Raw genomic sequence first — 17,773 nt, 5'->3', positions numbered from 1 at the left:
TCTTCTGCTCCTTTTGCCAATTTCATGCTACCACCCTCCATTTCATCTCTTCTACTCACTGTTCCATGCTACCTATTAAAGGATTTGAAAGCATTGGATCTGTGTATATTCAATATTTAGTACCCTTTTCTATATCTAACATCCATCCATATTATACTTCTCCCTTCTCTAATTATCCATAGGTCCCAGCCTGAAAAATCCTCTGGAATAGACCAGTTGATTCTCATCAATTACCAGAGTTTCATTGAATGTTGTCACACTTACCCACCACTAATTCTCTATAGAACACCAAAGTAAAACTTCCACCAACTGCATTGCCCAACTGACAGGAGACTGTGAGTGCCTGAAGACACTCTAAGTACTAGGTGCTCTGCTTTAGTCTACTCTTGATCCACAACCACAACTCAGTTAAAGAAATGAGCTTTGGAAGAGCAAATCTGACTAACAGCAACCCCACCTTCTCACTAACAAGGAAGCATTGGGGTTGTCATAGCCTCAGTGCAAGTCTGTGTATCAGCAGCCACAACATGCCCAGTCGTCCATTCAGCAAGTATTGACAGCAAATGGAGTGCCTGACCAGTGGAGAATATCCCCTCCACAGAAAGCAGAAGAATATATTCTCCAGTTTGATCAGACATAAACTGGGGTGAGGCATGATGGTCAGGCAGTAATATATGATGTAGGCAATATATGCATTCACCACCTCTGCCTGACCTTTCAGAAACAACTTTTTCTCAGCCCATTTCTGGGTGAGATTGGCCACCCTGCATTCAAAATGTAAAAGACCTTGGAAAAAATACTGCAACAGGATTTGTCCAATGCACCAGTGATTCTTCTCTATCTGGAGGTCCAGACCAAAACCCAAGTAATTTAACTAGTCCCTCCATCCAACATCCCATGACATTATTGGATGGCATGGACTTGCCTCTCCAGACGCCAAACTTTAAGCCCACTGACTGCCCTCAGTTAATTTTCACTCCTGTTATTGCTTCATATTCTTTTAGAACAGTGCCAATCAGGTTCATGTTCAACACTATGACAGTGACATCATATGCATATGCTGACTCAGTTCTTCCACATCCTAGTTCACATTGGATGTTTCTCAATGCCTCCAGTTTCCACTGTAGTTGCCTTAGAGTCAATACATTCAGAAGAGATGAGAGGAGACACTCTTGGCAAGCCAAGTACATGGTGCTGAATAGTTCCAATAAGTAACCATTCACCTAATCTATTGAGCAGATGTCATTGTACATTGCAGCAATCCAACCATGGTAAATGGCACTGAAACTGGCCACCATGAGAATAGCCACCAAATATTGGTGGTCGATCCTATTATTGAAGGCTATTGAGAGATCCAAATTGATCAGTTGTCACCCATGCCAGCTTCTTTATCTACTATGTCTATGATATATCACATAAGTGGAGGTTGTCATGGACAGATCTGCTTAAGATGGTACATGTTTGCACATCTCCAATCAGCTCCTTGACAACAAGCACCAACATTTTGCTAACACTTTGGCCAAAATTTTTTAATCTGCATTCAGCAGCATAATAGACCTAAAATGTTCTATTTGATGCCCTTTGTTTGAGTCCTTGACCTACAGAACTAGGAATTCTCCCATTCTGCTGCTAGTTGTGGTAGATATATGCTAAGAGGCCACCAAACAAGTCGGGCATATGAAAGTAAATCTCATAGAGTAGGCCATCCAAACCAGGCAATTTGCCCCCCCCCCCTCCCATGCAGCATCCATCATTGCATCTTGTGTTTCTGGGACTGTTATCAGCCTTTTGTGATGTGATGCTCCACCTACCTTAGCAAGAGTTGTAGTATACCATCAAAGTAGGCACTGAAGATCCATCCTACATTCCAGACTGCTGTTCATCCCAATCGGCTGAGTAAAGTGCTGTTGAAATGCTGCAATCATCTGCTCATGTTCAAGTACCAAGCATCCATTTTGGTTCACCAAAAACCAAATTGTGGCTTTGTTGCCACATTGTGCCTCTTCCACTGAGGCCTATCAGGTGGTTTTTGTTCCCTCATTTCTTAGAGCATGCATCTTAGCTTTGATAAGGCATCCTTCATGCTTAGTGTTGAAGAACTGGTCCAGGGACAATCTCACCATGAGCACATCAGTTTCAGTGCCCTTCATAAGCACTTCTAAGTTATCCTCCATTTTATTTCTTTCTGTTACTTATGCCTTACTAAACCTAATGGATTCTGCTCTAATTGCCCTTTTCAGAGCAAACTACCAATTGTTGTTGAGGACTGACTCCATCAACGCCTGCTTAACTAATACACAGATCCAGTCTGTAGGTTTGGCACACCAAAAGTGATGCATTCAGCTTCCTATGAGGCCTATTTAGGTCAACTGTGCAGATTGCAAGTTTCTGGTCTGTGTAACTGACAATAGCTTTCAGCATTGTCATTGAGTGTTTTATTGTCTTTTCTTCCATACAGAATCTTAACTTTACTGTACCATACTTTCTTCCCCTGGTGACATAACTTTTAATAATCCAGACTGGTCTTAGACATTTTTCTTTGTCTTTTTCTGTGAACATTTTTCTATGCCTTTTTCTGTCATCTGTTCTAATTCTTTTATTTTAATAGTAATTTTTCTATAAGTAACAGTATTTGGTTTTGCCTTTTGTTGGACACAGAGCAGGATTGTTAACTTTGTGTCTTTCTTGTTTCATTAACATGTATTTTGCTTGTTTTAATTTATCTACCAGGATAGTGATTTTTTTCTCTTGTATTCAGTGGACAATATTAGCAAAGGCAGTGATGGGTGAGTTGTCTGTTGTGTCTTCTAATTGTGGTGGCAGCAAAGGTGGAAAATGTTGGCATGTTGGTCAGACAGTATTAAATGCTCATATCATTTTCACATTTTTGCTTCTGTAAAGGTTCTTGTTGATTTCATGTTCTTTCTCATTCGCTTAGTTATTGCTATTTTTAGTATTGTGGTTGTTATTGTTTTGATTGTCACTGACTGTGGTAGTAATAGTGGTGGTGCTAGTGATGCTGATTTGAGCCAATGGTGGGGAAGCTATATCAAAATTTTCTTTTTCTTTTTTTTTATCTTGTTTGAAAGATGTATGGTCAAAAGCTCTGCAAGTATTTTTTCAAATTTTGGTTGATTCAAAAGTTTACTCCAATATTTTTTTTGTATCATCCTTCTGTAAGCTAACAAATCTTTGTGAAGTTAGCTTCATTCAATTTCAGCCCTTTGGTGTCTGAAACTGTTTATCATTTTCAGACTGACCATATTTGAAATAACAATAATAATAGTAATAATAATAATGACAAGAGCACCCAGAGAGCACAAACCTCCACCAAGGCAACACCAACGTCCTCAAAACGATTAGCCGGAGATGATTTTTAAAATGAGAATATCTGAAATAAACTCAACTGCTCTCACAAACGAGAATACTAAAAATGAACCCAACCGCTCTCAAAAATTAAGTAAAAGACAGGAAAAAATAATCCAGAATCCTTGCCCAGTACTGGATCAATCCCAAAAGTGAAATCAGTTCATGCTAGTCATGAGGCCAAACATCCCTGAAAGTTTCATCCAAATCCATCCAGCGGTTCTTGAGATGTCTTGTTCACGGACAAACAAACAAACATGACTGAAAACAATACCTCCGCCTTCGCTTAGGTGGAGGTCATAATAATAATAATAATAATAATAATAGTAGTAGTTGTAGTAGTAATAATAGTAGTAGTAATAATAATAATAGTAGTAGTTATAATAATAATAATAATAGTAGTAGTAATAATAATAATAATAATAATAATTCATACTTCTCAATCTTTCTCTCCATTAGTTTGTATGATCCTAAAATAAAAGGGGGAAAATAATGCAGTATTGCTAATTCCTACAATGTTTGTTTGTATTCATTGTGTTTAGGTAGTTACTGAAGAAATTAAAGGTACATGAATGACTACTGAGTGCCTTGCCACCCATGTAGAGAAGCTCAGTCAACAAGGTGAAAACCAGCAATGAGTTCAGTGATGAATCTAATGTGCATGTAGGGACTTATCAGAACTCAGTTCTCAGCCTTTCCTGCTTATTACAGTCCTCCAAGTCATAACTGAGGAATTTGAGACCAGCTATCATTAGGAACTCTTGTATACTGATAGTTTAGCTCTTAACAGCAGAATCTGTTGAAAAACTGGAGCAGAAGTTCTAGACATGAAAGCTAAACCTAGAATTGAAGAACCTTATATTAAACTTTGAGAAAAACTAGCATTTTAGTAAGTAAGAAGGGAAGCAGGACCTTGATACCATCAGGAAAATTACCCATTTTCCATGCAGGAAAGGAATCAAGTGGAATTCTTTGATGTGAGCCTAGTGTAAAGTGTAAGCAAAGGACAAATGAGGTGTAGTGGGGTAATATATAGGTTAAAGTAGAAGATAAATTTCATATACAGAAGGATCATTAGAGAAACAAACACTGAAAAGCTCTCAGGATGTAAATTCTCTCTAATGCCCAGATGTCTCCTTAGAAGTAGCTGGTAACCTTTGTTACCAATCTGTCTTAACAACCAAATAGGTGTTCAGATTAAAAGTTCAGGGAGTTATTATCTTTGTTGGGAACAAAGGGCTTCTCTCCAAAAATGAAGGGCAAATTTTCTGATGTTGATATGCAGAGTCCAACACTACACACTTTTTTACTTAATTTATGTGATTTCCTAAGGTAAATGAGGAATATAATATAATATTACTAATTACTACTTATACTACTTTATATATGTAAGAAAGTGAACATTTTTTTATTAATATTTATCCTGGTGCTTTACATACTACATTAAAATATTTTAAATGTTATTTATAATTATGCCATTTTTTTTTTTAATTCCTTAAAGATGTGGATGATTTTTATGCTAATGTCAATACACCAAGCATGAAACCTGATGGTAAAACATGATTATATTCAATTCATTAATATAACTACATTCATTTAGCAAAGAGTAAATCATCGTCTTCGTTTAATGTCCATTTTCCATGTTCGCATGGGTTGGACGGTTTGACTGAGGACTAGCAAGCCACTAGGTTGCATTAGGCTCCAATCTGATCTAGCAAGGTTTCTACAGCTGGATGCCCTTCCTAATACCAACCACTCCGACAGTGTAGTGGATGCTTTTTTATGTGCCACTGGCATTGGGAGCCAGTCAAGCAGCACCAGCATCAACCATGTTTGGATGGTGCTTTTTACATGCCACTGGTACAGATGCCAGTCAGGGGGCACTGACATCAACCACATTTGGATGGTTCTTTTTATGTGTCACTGGCATGGGGAGCCAGTCAGGTAGCACTGGTATCGACTCACCCTAAATGGTGCTTATTACGTGCCACCAGCATGGGTGCCAGTCAGGTGACACTGGCATTGGCCACAACTCCGATTTCCATTTTGATTTCCATTTTAATTTTCTGTGTAGAATAAGCAGCTTAATAATCCATGTATGAACGTATTTACATAAAATTTTGAAAATTCCATTGCATATATAATAAACTTCTTGCAGGAATTCACATTAACTCTAATACTTTACACATTTATTAATTCTTACAAGTTCATAACTAACATTCACTAGACAAGAAAATCAAAGTATTGAAGAGATTTACAATGGTGAATTTCACATCTTGAGCAACTACTGTTGTTGAGTACCCACCATCAGTCCTGCTTATGGACATCTCTAACATGAAAATGATGTTGAAAAATAGTGAACAGATTCTCTTAATGGTAATTTTAGCTCTTTTAAATATTAGGTTGTCCCAAAAGTTCGTAAACACTTGCGAAAATTGAATTATTACTCACCAAGTACTAACAAAAACAACAAAAATTATTCCTCAAAATAAAGACCATTATTTTCCAAGACTTTCTACGAACTTTTAGGACAACCTTATATCTATAAAATATTTTAGTGAAAGAAATAGTAGATGGCAATACTAAATACTTGGACATATTCAATTTAGTCCTACTGCATTCTGAGCTCACATCCCATTGATATCAGTTTTGGCTTTCATCTTTCTCTGATCAACATAATAAATATCAATGGAATTCTAGATTGACTGTCTCCTAATTTGTATGTACTGTGAAAAATTGCTATTTTTTAATGTTGTTTATATGATTGCTTTTCTTTTTGATAAGTTTGTATTAATAGTATGTTATGTTTACTATATTTTATATTCAACTGTTATATTCTAAATATCTAGAAACAGAAGATGGTAGCTTGAATGACAATTATGAAAGCAACAATCAAAGTAATGAGGTAAATCCATAAATATATTTTAATTTTCTTTCATAGTGGTTATATTAAGATGTTATCTTGAAATAATTATTTAAAGATGTGTTTTTTACTGTCCTTTTCCTGAAGGTAGATAATATTAGAGCAGTTGAGATAAGTTTAAATTATCCCTTCATATTATTATTTTTGCATTTAGTACTGTATGTGAAATCAAACTGTGTTTTATTGATATTTCATATTTCTTTAATAATGACGTATTAAAATGTATACTTCTAATATGTTTAAATGTCTGCTTATAGATTTTAAAATGTACTAATATATAATTGCTTATACTTATAGTTTGTCATTGTTCTTTTTTTAATTCAATCTAGCCTGAATCTGTCCAAGAATGTGACTATGCAGAACTTGAGTTTCTAAACAATCCTGGAACAAGCAAACCAGCACCAAAACCTGTAGAAGAAACTATTTATGCTGATCTAATATTGGACAGTTAATCTAAATTTTTTGCCATTTTTTTAGACATGTTGATATATGTACCAATTATAGCAACTCTACATTTTATTCACACTCTTAAACAGATGCTAGTAGTTTACGAAGTACAGATAATCAGAGTACTTCTTCCATTTATAAAACAGTGAACACTTCAACACTTCATTTACTTGTCCAAGAAGGAAAAAATCTTCTCAAGGCAAGCCTTCATTCACCAGTATGATCTTGTCCTTTGCCTATCACTGGTCTTTGTGCTCCTGTTTTTTTTTCCTGTTTTTCGTAAACCATAACTACAATAGCTCTTCTGAGTGTGGTAACTTTATATTATTCCCACCCGAAACTCACATTCCTCTTCTTTCCAATTCTATTGTGTCTCATCTACCATCAAATTTGATAGACACCAACTACTTGTCTTCCTCTATTACTATGCATTCCCTTCAACTTGCAGCATTTTAAATTAACCAAGTGCCAATAATAACCCTTCAGATATACCATTCTCCCTATTCTAAAAGGTCTAAGAAGCTATTAACTGATATTTTTCTCTTTACACAAACAAATATAGCCAAATATAAAGAAAACATTTAAATCTTTTACATCTTTTTTGTATCTGATACTCAAAAGCTTTATTTTTAAATAATTATTCAAAATGTTTTTGATAATGTATTTCGTACTCCATAACCTTTTCTGGAAGAATGGATACCACAGTCCTTGGTACTGCTTAGCCTATTCAAACAATTTCAAATGTGATAGCTATTGACTGTGGTTACACTGGTTTTGTGTATCAAAAATCATTTCTTTCTCTTTAGATATATTTGTCAGTTTATCACTAGAAACAATACATGGAACTGCAATTATAGTACACTGTTACAAATATTTATTTTTGGTAAGATTTTTTTTTAAATGTATATTTTATAAAGTAACAAGTTTTCAATAGTGCTTTTGGTAGCATTATAAGAACACAATACATTAAAGATTTTGGACAAGATTCTAGATCTTATTTATGATTCAGATGTTCCTTTTCTATAAAGTGTGTTAAGTAATATACTGATTTTTTTTAATGCAAATTATAATGTTTCCAAGATTGATACAACGATACACTCTTGTAAGAATAAATAGCCGAGTGAATTAACCTCAGCACATGCCTTTATAAAGTTATCCATTATAACATATTAGTCACCCTTAACAAGTAAGTGAAATCTTGTGAGCATTCCATGTAGATCTTTACCAGTTCTATAGATTTGGACTAAATATCTAAAAATACCATTCCAGTAAGAGTTTCTATGTCATATGCAGCAACTGCATTGGCAAATTCTTATTCTTTTATGCTTATGGATGTCTACAAATAAGCATTTGCCAACATGGAAGGCAGGCGCTAAACAATGATGATTAATGAAGTAAATCCAGTTAAATTCTTGTTTCTTTGTTTTCCAATGTGAATCATTATAAGACAAACACAATATGGCTGTTAATTTGTTTACTTTTGGCACTTATGAGAGTTTGTTCTCCAGTTGTCTATAACTAGGCAACAGTTATGACTAATTTTAATTTGTTGATGAAGTTATCTTTTTTGTTTTTTCTTGTTTTTTGTTGTTTATTTTATTCATAAAACTATATACTAATCAAATCTGTTTCTGATGGGGTTTGGACCCTATTAAGTAAATTTTTTTCAAACCATTTCCAGTTTTTGAAATTTGTCTCATCAAATTTGAAGTCTTGATCTTATTGCAGAAATTCTATATTATTTACTTTTTGACTTTTTGATCATTTTGACATCTGAAGTGTGGCACGCTTGTGCATTTGTACAGGCAATGTTGATTTGATAGAGGGAGTGAATAACTATGCAGCATAAATATTTAATTATTATAAACAGGCATAGGAGTGGCTGTGTGGTTAGTACCTTGCTTATCAACCACATAGTTCCAGGTTCAGTCCCACTACATGGCATCTTGGGTAAGTGTCTTCTACTATAGCCTCGGGCTGACCAAAGCCTTGTGAGTGGATTTAGTAGACGGAAACTGAAAGAAGCCCATCATATATGCGTGTATATGTTTGTGTCTCTGTATTTGTCCCCCCCCCCCAACATCACCTAACAACCGATGCTAGTGTGTTTGCATTCCCGTAACTTAGCAGTTCAGCAAAAGAGACTGATAAAATAAGTCCTGGGGTCGATCTGTTCGACTTAAAAGCGGTGCTCCAGAATGGCCACAGTCAAATGACAAACAAGTAAAAAGAAACCATTTGTGCAGCAAAAACTGAACATTCATATGTCATCTTCAATGGGAGATTCTATTGTATATATATATAGTAAGAGGAGAGATATAATATCTAGGCAGATACCAAATTTCTGTATGTAAAATTCCAAGGCTGGTTCCTTCAGATAATGCATTTTTGGTTAACTTCCTTTAATTCCCATCTGATGTTACAGTTTATTCCTTGGCTATTTAGAGTTTAAAGTACAATATTGATAATAAGGAGAATGAAGAATTTGATCATTCAAACTTTGTTTATTTCCAGTTAGTTTATTCATCATAATTTTTCGACACATGTTTCAATCACATTAACTGCATATTTATATGCAGCAATTTATGCTTTATTAGTACACTCTCTTCAGGGTATATAAGTATGATATTGTTCAAACAGGAATTTTCATCCATTATTAGTTTGTATTAGGCTCAGTACTAAAAGTAGTAAACTATTATGTTCATAGATGAGCTGTTTTTCTCAACTGATTGTTTGGCAAATTTTCATCAGCAGCAACAGTGTTTGTGGAAGTTGACAAATATTCTTGACTAGTTGGGGAGTGGTTATTTATAGAATACTTTTCATTTGATTGATTCTACATACTTTATAGTCACATGGTGTTTTGATGGATTTCAGAGTTGATTATATTATTTGAATTTTTGTGAAGGTTATTAATAGTAGTAGTGGATAATTTCTACGCAATAAGAACCACTTGGATATTAAGAGAAGTAGTGAGTTGTATTTTAAATTCTTCTTATTATTATTGTTATTTTAAAGTGTTAGAAGAATTTAAAATACAACTCACTACTTCTTTTAATATTCATGTGGTTCTTACTGCATAGTAATTATCCACTACCACTATTAATAATCTTCACAAAAATTCAAATAATATAATCAACTCTGAGGAATTTGAACCGTGTTTCGTGGTCTGCTACCACAACAGCTCCTTTATAGGATCCAGTTAGCTCAAGACATCATCAGGAGGAACCACATCCGGTTTCAGCCCCTACTCCTCTACCGTTTTGACGTTGCAGCCCCCCCCCACCTTTCGGAGGTGTCTTCAGCTCTGGTGTTGGGTGCATGTCTTCTTTCTTCTTCTTCCTTCTATTCCTGGCCTCTTCAACGTAGCATCAACGAGTGTCAGTGGGTAACTGACTGTCTTTTCAAATTTCCCTTTAAATACCTGCTGGTAGGCTCCAGCAGGCAGCCCCAGCAAGTTGTCACATGACACTGTCTCAACTTTAACTGACCAATGAAGGTGCATAGTCTTAGTCCATGCATTCTCTAAACAAGACCGTCACCTGTCAATCAGCGAGGCTAATTCAGTGTCAGCTTGTCTCACCTAGTGATGTTATTTCCCACCGGCATGTTATGACTTTCAAGCCATTTTTGGTCTTCCCGCTTCAGCCATATATAGAAGCTGGCTTTTGCGACTGCTTCCTGTACTCTACTTATTAGTTTTCTCAGCTCCGAGCTAGAAAAAACAAATCTTCTTTTGAATAATGTTGTCATTTTTCTTTCAATGAAGCCCCTTTCCCCCAAGCCATGTGACTATAAAGTATGTAGAATCTATCAAATAAAAAGTATTCTATAAATAACCACTCCCCAACTTGTCAAGAATATTTGTCAACTTCAACAAACACTGTTGCTGCTGATGAATTTTAGCCAAACAATCAGTTGAGAAAAACAGCCTATCAATGAAAATAATGGTTTACTACTACTACTACTACTACTACTACTGAGCCTAATACAAACTAATAATGGATGAAAATCCCTTTTTGAACAATGTCGTACTTATATACCCTGAAGAGATTGTACTAATAAAGCATAACTTGCTGCATATAAATATGCAACAAAATGCAGTTAATGTGATTGAAACATGTGTTGGAAAATTATGAATAAACTAACTGGAAATAAACAAAGTTTGAATGTTCAAATTTTTCATTCTCCTTATTATCAATATATGTGTGTGTGGAGAAAAGAATAGAAAAAAAATTTGATTTGATGGTTGAAAATGCACCTGAGTCTTAAAACATGTGGCCATTTTGAAACTGTATAACAGATTTATTAAAATACTAAATCAGTTTCAACAGTTTTTTTTTTGTTTGTTTATCAATGCTAAAAAAAATTTTAGGAAAGATTGAAGATGCAATGGAAAATTCAGAAAAATATGCGAAAAAGATCAAATGTTCATACAAATTCCAATATTCAATAATATATATATATATACATAAACATACACACACACATGCAACATCAGTATTATAATCCATGATAATATCACTTTGGTACTTCTTGTTTATCTCACCCCCATTAAAAAAATTGCCATTAAAAAATTGGGTTACCTCCCCACTAAAAAATTGAGTTTATGTGGCAACAAGAGATTGAATTAAAAGAGATTCTTTTGATACAATACTTCAACACATTGTTGACTTTTGGCCTCCTCAATAGGCATGGTATTATTTGTTATTAAAATGTCATCAGATTCAATAAGATGTTTAATTTTTTCAGTTTTCATGTTTATTAATTTTTAATTTTTTTTGTTTTTTGTTTTATTGAGAGTTAAACAATTTTTTACTTGAGGGAGATAACCAAAAGTACTGATATTTCTTGTAAAACGAGGGGGAGATAGCTCAATTTTTTAATGGAGGTGAGATAGCCAAAAAGTACCATCACTTTTTTTATATTTAACATTTTCAATCCTTTTGAATCTAGAGCCAATTTTTTTCATTTATTTTTAATATTGATATATTTGGATTAAAATCCATTCTTTTTTGCATTGTGTGTATATTTTTGTTACTCATGTTTAATCATTTTTATATAAAGGGATATTTTACTATATATATATATTGTCATCATAATATAAAATGAATGCTTATATATTGGTGGAATATCCCTAAAAAAATATGCATGATGAAAATGCCTACCTAAATTAGACAATTAAAGATTTTTATTTTATTCCTTATATTGTAAGCATTGAATCAATAATACTTGTATGTGATTTGTTAATGAATTCAATATTTTTTCATATTTCATTTATATTATAATTTTATTTTTATTAAGTAGCTTATTATCTTTGTTATATCACTCATTTGTGTTGTATAACCCTTAAATCAGCTAGTTGAGCTGACCTATGAGCCACAACTGCCCTATTCTTTTAAGAACATATCTAGAATAGATTATCTGATGTGTTCTTTTCTCTCCCAAGACATGAGGATGTAATTTGAGGGAGATTTGGCTGCTTTTTCTAGAAAGTCTGATTACCATGAAGAGGCTTTCTCTCATTGGCTCAGCAAAACACATTGTTTGGATACTAGTCTGCTTGATGAAGTGCCTGCCACTTTGCATACTATTAATGGCATACGTTCGTTTCCAGGCAGACACCTACTTTTAATGCAATGCCATGATATTTTGAGTGGATATGTTGCACTATTGTAAGCAGTAGTGAAATGCTCGAGTTCATGAGTGCTAAATTAGCTTGCCAAACTGTGCTCAAGTCTTTCTATGGACCTGGAGGAAGTAGTAGGATATGTTCTAGTGTATTTCCCTTTAAATCCTTATTTGAGGATTTAGCTTTTAGGAGTTTCCAAGAACACAACAGTTTATAGTTCATTATACTCTTCTCACATCCTACACATGGACTAAGTGAATTCTAACTAAATATTATATTTTTAAAGTTTCCTCTGAAACTGAATTATATTGACTACTTTCATAAAAACAAATTCTCAGGTTCATAAGAAATGGAGAGTATATGCAGTTATTCTTCTAAAAAATATTAACATTGTAAGAGAAATGAAACTTCAATTGAAAATTAAAGCACCATACAAACTTGCCTCACAGATAGTTTGCATCTGCTCAACAGCACCCCTACTTAAAGCTAAATGATATTACAGTATATAATTTGTAAATATTTACAAATAAATAAAGTGGTTAGCACTAGTAAAGGTATCAAATTATAAAATTATTATTTTCCTTGTAGAAGTCAGAGATAATGTTTTTTAATCCATAAATGAAACTGTGATTTTTATGAAATAAAAATAGAAGTGCATGGGTTACTTGCATATATATTTAAGATTATCATTGTTTGTGAACAGGTATCACATTGTTTCTTGAACAAATACATGATTACTCTTATCTTAATCATCTGAAATATTTAATTTCTAAACAATTCTACAAACAATAAGCAATCTTGTATATTTTAATTTTGTCCACTATTTCAGCAAGCACAGTGAAAGCTAGTCTTTGCTGATGAGATAGTTCTATATTTAAGAGATGAGGAATTATGTACATTATTTACATTTGATGGATATTTATCCTCCTCTTGTTTGTTGTTAACACATTTCAACTGATATACTCTTCAGCTTTCATCAGGTGTTTGGGGGAAATTTCGAACCTGGGTTCTCATTCCTAAGGTATTTTCGATGTTGTTGTTATTATTATTAGTAGTAGTAGTATTAGTATTCCGGTCACTGCCTGGAATCGATTTATAAGCCTTAAAATTCACTGCCCACGAGCATATGGCGTAGTGGTTAAGAGTGCAGGCTACTAACCCCAAGATTCCTAGTTCGATTCCAGGCAGTGACCTGAATAATAATAATAACAATAATAACAAAAAAATACCTTAGGAAGGAGTACCCAGGTTCAAAATTTCCCCAAGACGCCTGATGAAGGCTGGAGGGTATATCAGACAAAACATGTTAACAACAAACAAAATGAAGACAAATATCAGTCAAATGTAAATAATGTTTGCTGATGAGGTTGTGATAAAGCCAAAGCATGTTCACAGTTGACTCACACACTTGCCAGAAAAAGGAAAATAATATTTGTGATTGACAAATAAAAATTCCTAAAATTGATTTTTTTTTTAATTTCGTAAGCTGCATAATTTCTTTCAGTATTAATTTTTGCATAATATATATACTTGTATACCCTTGATTTTGTAAATCCATACTTATACAGGTGGAATGACCACATTTTTAGAGTCATTGTTTCACTTGTAGATGCCTTTCCTACTGCTAACCACTCAAACATGATGTAAGAGTACAACCTGTTTTTAAATATGCAAACTGAAGTGAGAAGAATTATGTGCCTTGCTCATGGGCAGTGGTAGAAATGGATTTTGGAAACTAGGTATAAGATGAGGCTGTATCCAAGATTTATGTTCAGGAATCACAGAGATGGGCAGAGTGAACTTTTAATTTCTTAATTTAGCCTTAAATATGCTCATTCATCCCCAAGAATACTGTAAATCATATATTCATCTCCAAGACGTTAAAACAGTTCATAGAGCTCACATTTTTATGTGAATCTAATATTTATAAAATCTCTTACTTTTGATGACAATCCAAGCCTCCCCACATTATCTTTAAGTAACTTTACATGAATGTTCACAACTTCACAATCTATTAAGGAACCAATTGAATTGTTTGCATAAGTAGATGAAGCCATATTATGTAATATATTTTTAAATGTACTTTGTTAGAATTTAATGTTTTGATTGCAGTCCACTTGTTGGAATACGAGTACTTATTAAATCAGGAAAAAATGGAAATTATAATATTAATAATATAGATGACAGTAAAATAAATGAAGAGTTCAAACAAGGTATCTTTGTATTTAATTATAACAGTAAAGATACTTTATAGAAAAGTTCTTACAACAGAAATATCATCTCAAAAATAGCAACAGTAAAATTATTATGGCCAAAAGTGTTTATGTTGAAAATAAATGCAGCAAATATATGTACAACTGAAAATGTTTACATTAAATTCTATGAAATTCAATCAGTTCTCATTTAAAGAAAAACACTTAACCAATAGCTCATATGAACTGGTGCAAACCAGTTCTAATTACTATCATACTATGAAGAAAGAGACAAGATAATAGTCAAAGCCTTAGGGTTGAGATATAATAAAGTAAAACATCTGTTTTGTAAACTTGCAGATACTGATGCAAGTATCACATTTTGGTAGTTTCAGCCTGGCAGAAGATCGTGATTCATTACCTCTGTAATTATTTCTTTAAAGTTTTATGCTTCTTCTGTGATATTCCACATTCAAATACTGTTTACATTACTAATAGTGAATTTTGTATTTAAATATTTATAATATCAGGCAATTTAATTTAATGAATAATTAAATACAAAAGGTGACTTAATCTAATCTCACATTACCCTATTTCATTCTTCACAAAGCCACACAGTGGTCATTCCCGTCTTCTAACTTTGAATATTCCAATCAAAATAATGAGCTTCTTTTCTGGTATATAGTATACTGGAAATTAATCTATATGATTTATTCTATTATTGGAAATAAAATATCCATACATAATTATCATAATTTTTTATTAATAGAAATTTTATAAATAATAAAATGTCTCTTTTCACAGACTTAAAGTGTACAAAATCCTGAGAAATTGAAAAATCAGCCAATGCCATACCTCTGCTTATCACTCTGCTTCCATCACTGCTCATGAATACAATACAATGGTCTAAGTAAGACTTAAATTTGTGATAATGTGGTCACTACTTCACTTTAATCCAACAGCTATTATGCCTGTTTTTCATTGTTTTAGTTTTGTTTCAAAGTTTATTTTTGTTATAATTTTAATTCTGTTAATAAATTTGAATTATACTTTTAAATACCCTTGTTTATTTTGTTTTGTCTTTCTATTTATCATTTCAATAGAATTTGATCTGACTTTATTCTAAGATACAAGAACATTCAAATCTAAATTGTAAGAACAGTTACTTGTTAAAAAAAAATCTTAGACTTTGTATATAGGTACATGGATGTACATATATTTATCCAGATCCTCTTGTTATTGTATCTTGCTACTGAACTACGAGGGGCGTTCAATAAGTAATGCCCCTGACCCACTTCCCATAGCAGTAGAGCAACGAAACTTGGCACAGTTATTAGTCTTTTTCTACATAGGAAACACCCAGAGTTACGCATTTCTCCCATCATTTGATGCGGCTCTGGAGACCGTTTTTGTAGAAGAACCCAGCTTGGTCCTCCAACCTCAACGTGACTTCAGAAATCAAGGCTGCATCATCTGGGAAACGCTTTCCTTTCAAAAACAACTTCATGATTGGGAAGAGGTGAAAATCAGAGGGTGCAAGGTCAGGAAAGTAGGGGGGATGGGGATGAGTTCATAGCCATACGCCTGTGCTTCTGATCTGGCGACAAGCGAGTTGTGGACCGGAGTGTTGTCCTGCAGGAGGAGGATGCCTTTGCTGATCTTGCCCCGCCTCTTGATTTTGATAACTTCTCTTAATTTCCTCAAAAGTGAAGCATAATAGGCTCCTGCAATTGTGGTACCCTTTGCCAGGAAATCTGTCATCACTACTCCGTCCTGGTCCCAGAAGACTGTGAGCATGACCTTGCCAGCGGAGGGCTGCACCCTCGCCTTCCTTGGAGGGGGTGAGTCACGGTGCTTCCACTGCATTGACTGGGATTTGGTCTCTGGATCATCGTGATGGACCCAGGTTTCATCCTGTGTAATCAGTCTTTTGAAAAATTTTGACTCATCTTCTTGGCACATCTCCAAATTCACCCTCGAGCACTCGATGCGTTCTTGCTTCTAGAAAGGCATGAGCAACCTGGGAATCCATCTGGCAGACACCTTTTGCATATGCAAATGGTCATGAATGATAGTTTCCACAGACCCGGTACTAATCTTGACCTCATGGGCTATTTGGCGAATAATTATGCGTCGATCTTCCAAAATGGCAGCCTCAACTTGACGGACAGATGCCTCATCAATGGCAGAAGGGGCGACCAGATCTGGGAGCTGTTTCCACAGAGTTCCGACCATGTTTGAATTCACGATGCCAGCGTTTTACAAGGTCATATGATGGGGCATCATCACCATAAGTTACTTTCATTCCATCAAAAGTCTCCCGTGGTGTGCGTCCTTTCAAATACAAAAACCGGATCACTGCTCGACACTCAACAGACTCCATTTCACACTTGACTCGGTTCAAACACCTGTAAATCAGAAACCACAATTAATTCAGAGCTGTAATTTGCCACTTACTCTATAGAGATATAAATGATTGCACATGCAAAATGTCAGCTAGATCAAACAACTGCAAGTGGGTCAGAGGCATTACTTATTGAACGTCCCTCGTAATTAACAAATTGTCATATGATGACTGCTTTTTATGTGTTAGAGAGGAAAAAGCATACTCATGGCTCTGCAACTTGTGACATTGATGAGTTTATATTCAGCTCAAACAGCTATAAGTTGACGACATGAATAGAGACAGTTACTTGCATTACTGAAGGTGATATGCAAATTCCTAGTTCAGAGAAGCTGACTTATAGTAGCTACCGAAAAGGCAAAAACTGCTACTACAGGGAGCACATTTATGATCCAGAGTTTGGAAAATGGATTGGTGAGAAAGTTTCTGCCAATCACTTGAATGACCTTCTTTATGGATGTGAAGTAGGATGTGTAGGTGAGGTGCATGTATGCAATAGTATTATCCTAAATGTGGGAGCAATAATCTATTGTGGATATCTTACTTGAACACTTTAGAGGGCCAGCAACCGAACAGAGCTGAAGGAAGCATTTTCTTACCCTAAAGAGGAAAGCTAGTTTTTTGGTTTGTATTTTAGTTATGTATGTTGGATGAAGGTGGGTGACTGTCACCAGGAAAGCTCATCAGCAGTTAAAGGCCTTACATTATTTCATTTACTTTACTGAGATCAGTATATTGAAATTTCCTTCTGTCACATTTATATATACATAAATTTGGAATTATAACCCATAATAATGTATTTGTAAATT

At 34.3% G+C, this 17,773-nt stretch overlaps 1 protein-coding gene across 1 annotated transcript in view; it reads left to right on the top strand.

Annotated features, from left to right (window-relative positions):
• The window catches only part of LOC115212114, a 556,559-nt gene extending 540,935 nt beyond the window's left edge, over nt 1-15,624 (top strand). Inside the window, exons 27-30 of the mRNA XM_029780954.2 lie at nt 4,868-4,918; nt 6,216-6,271; nt 6,619-7,619; nt 15,365-15,624. Of these exons, the coding sequence (XP_029636814.1) occupies nt 4,868-4,918; nt 6,216-6,271; nt 6,619-6,741 (230 nt within the window). The 3' untranslated portion in view covers nt 6,742-7,619; nt 15,365-15,624. The remainder of the gene's footprint in view (nt 1-4,867; nt 4,919-6,215; nt 6,272-6,618; nt 7,620-15,364) is intronic.
• Nucleotides 15,625-17,773: the final 2,149 nt, after the last annotated feature.

Source organism: Octopus sinensis, linkage group LG5 (assembly GCF_006345805.1).
Source record: "Octopus sinensis linkage group LG5, ASM634580v1, whole genome shotgun sequence".
NCBI lineage: Eukaryota > Metazoa > Mollusca > Cephalopoda > Octopoda > Octopodidae > Octopus > Octopus sinensis.
The sequence above is the reverse complement of the archived record's forward strand: the minus strand, read 5'-3'. Positions and strand labels throughout refer to the sequence as shown.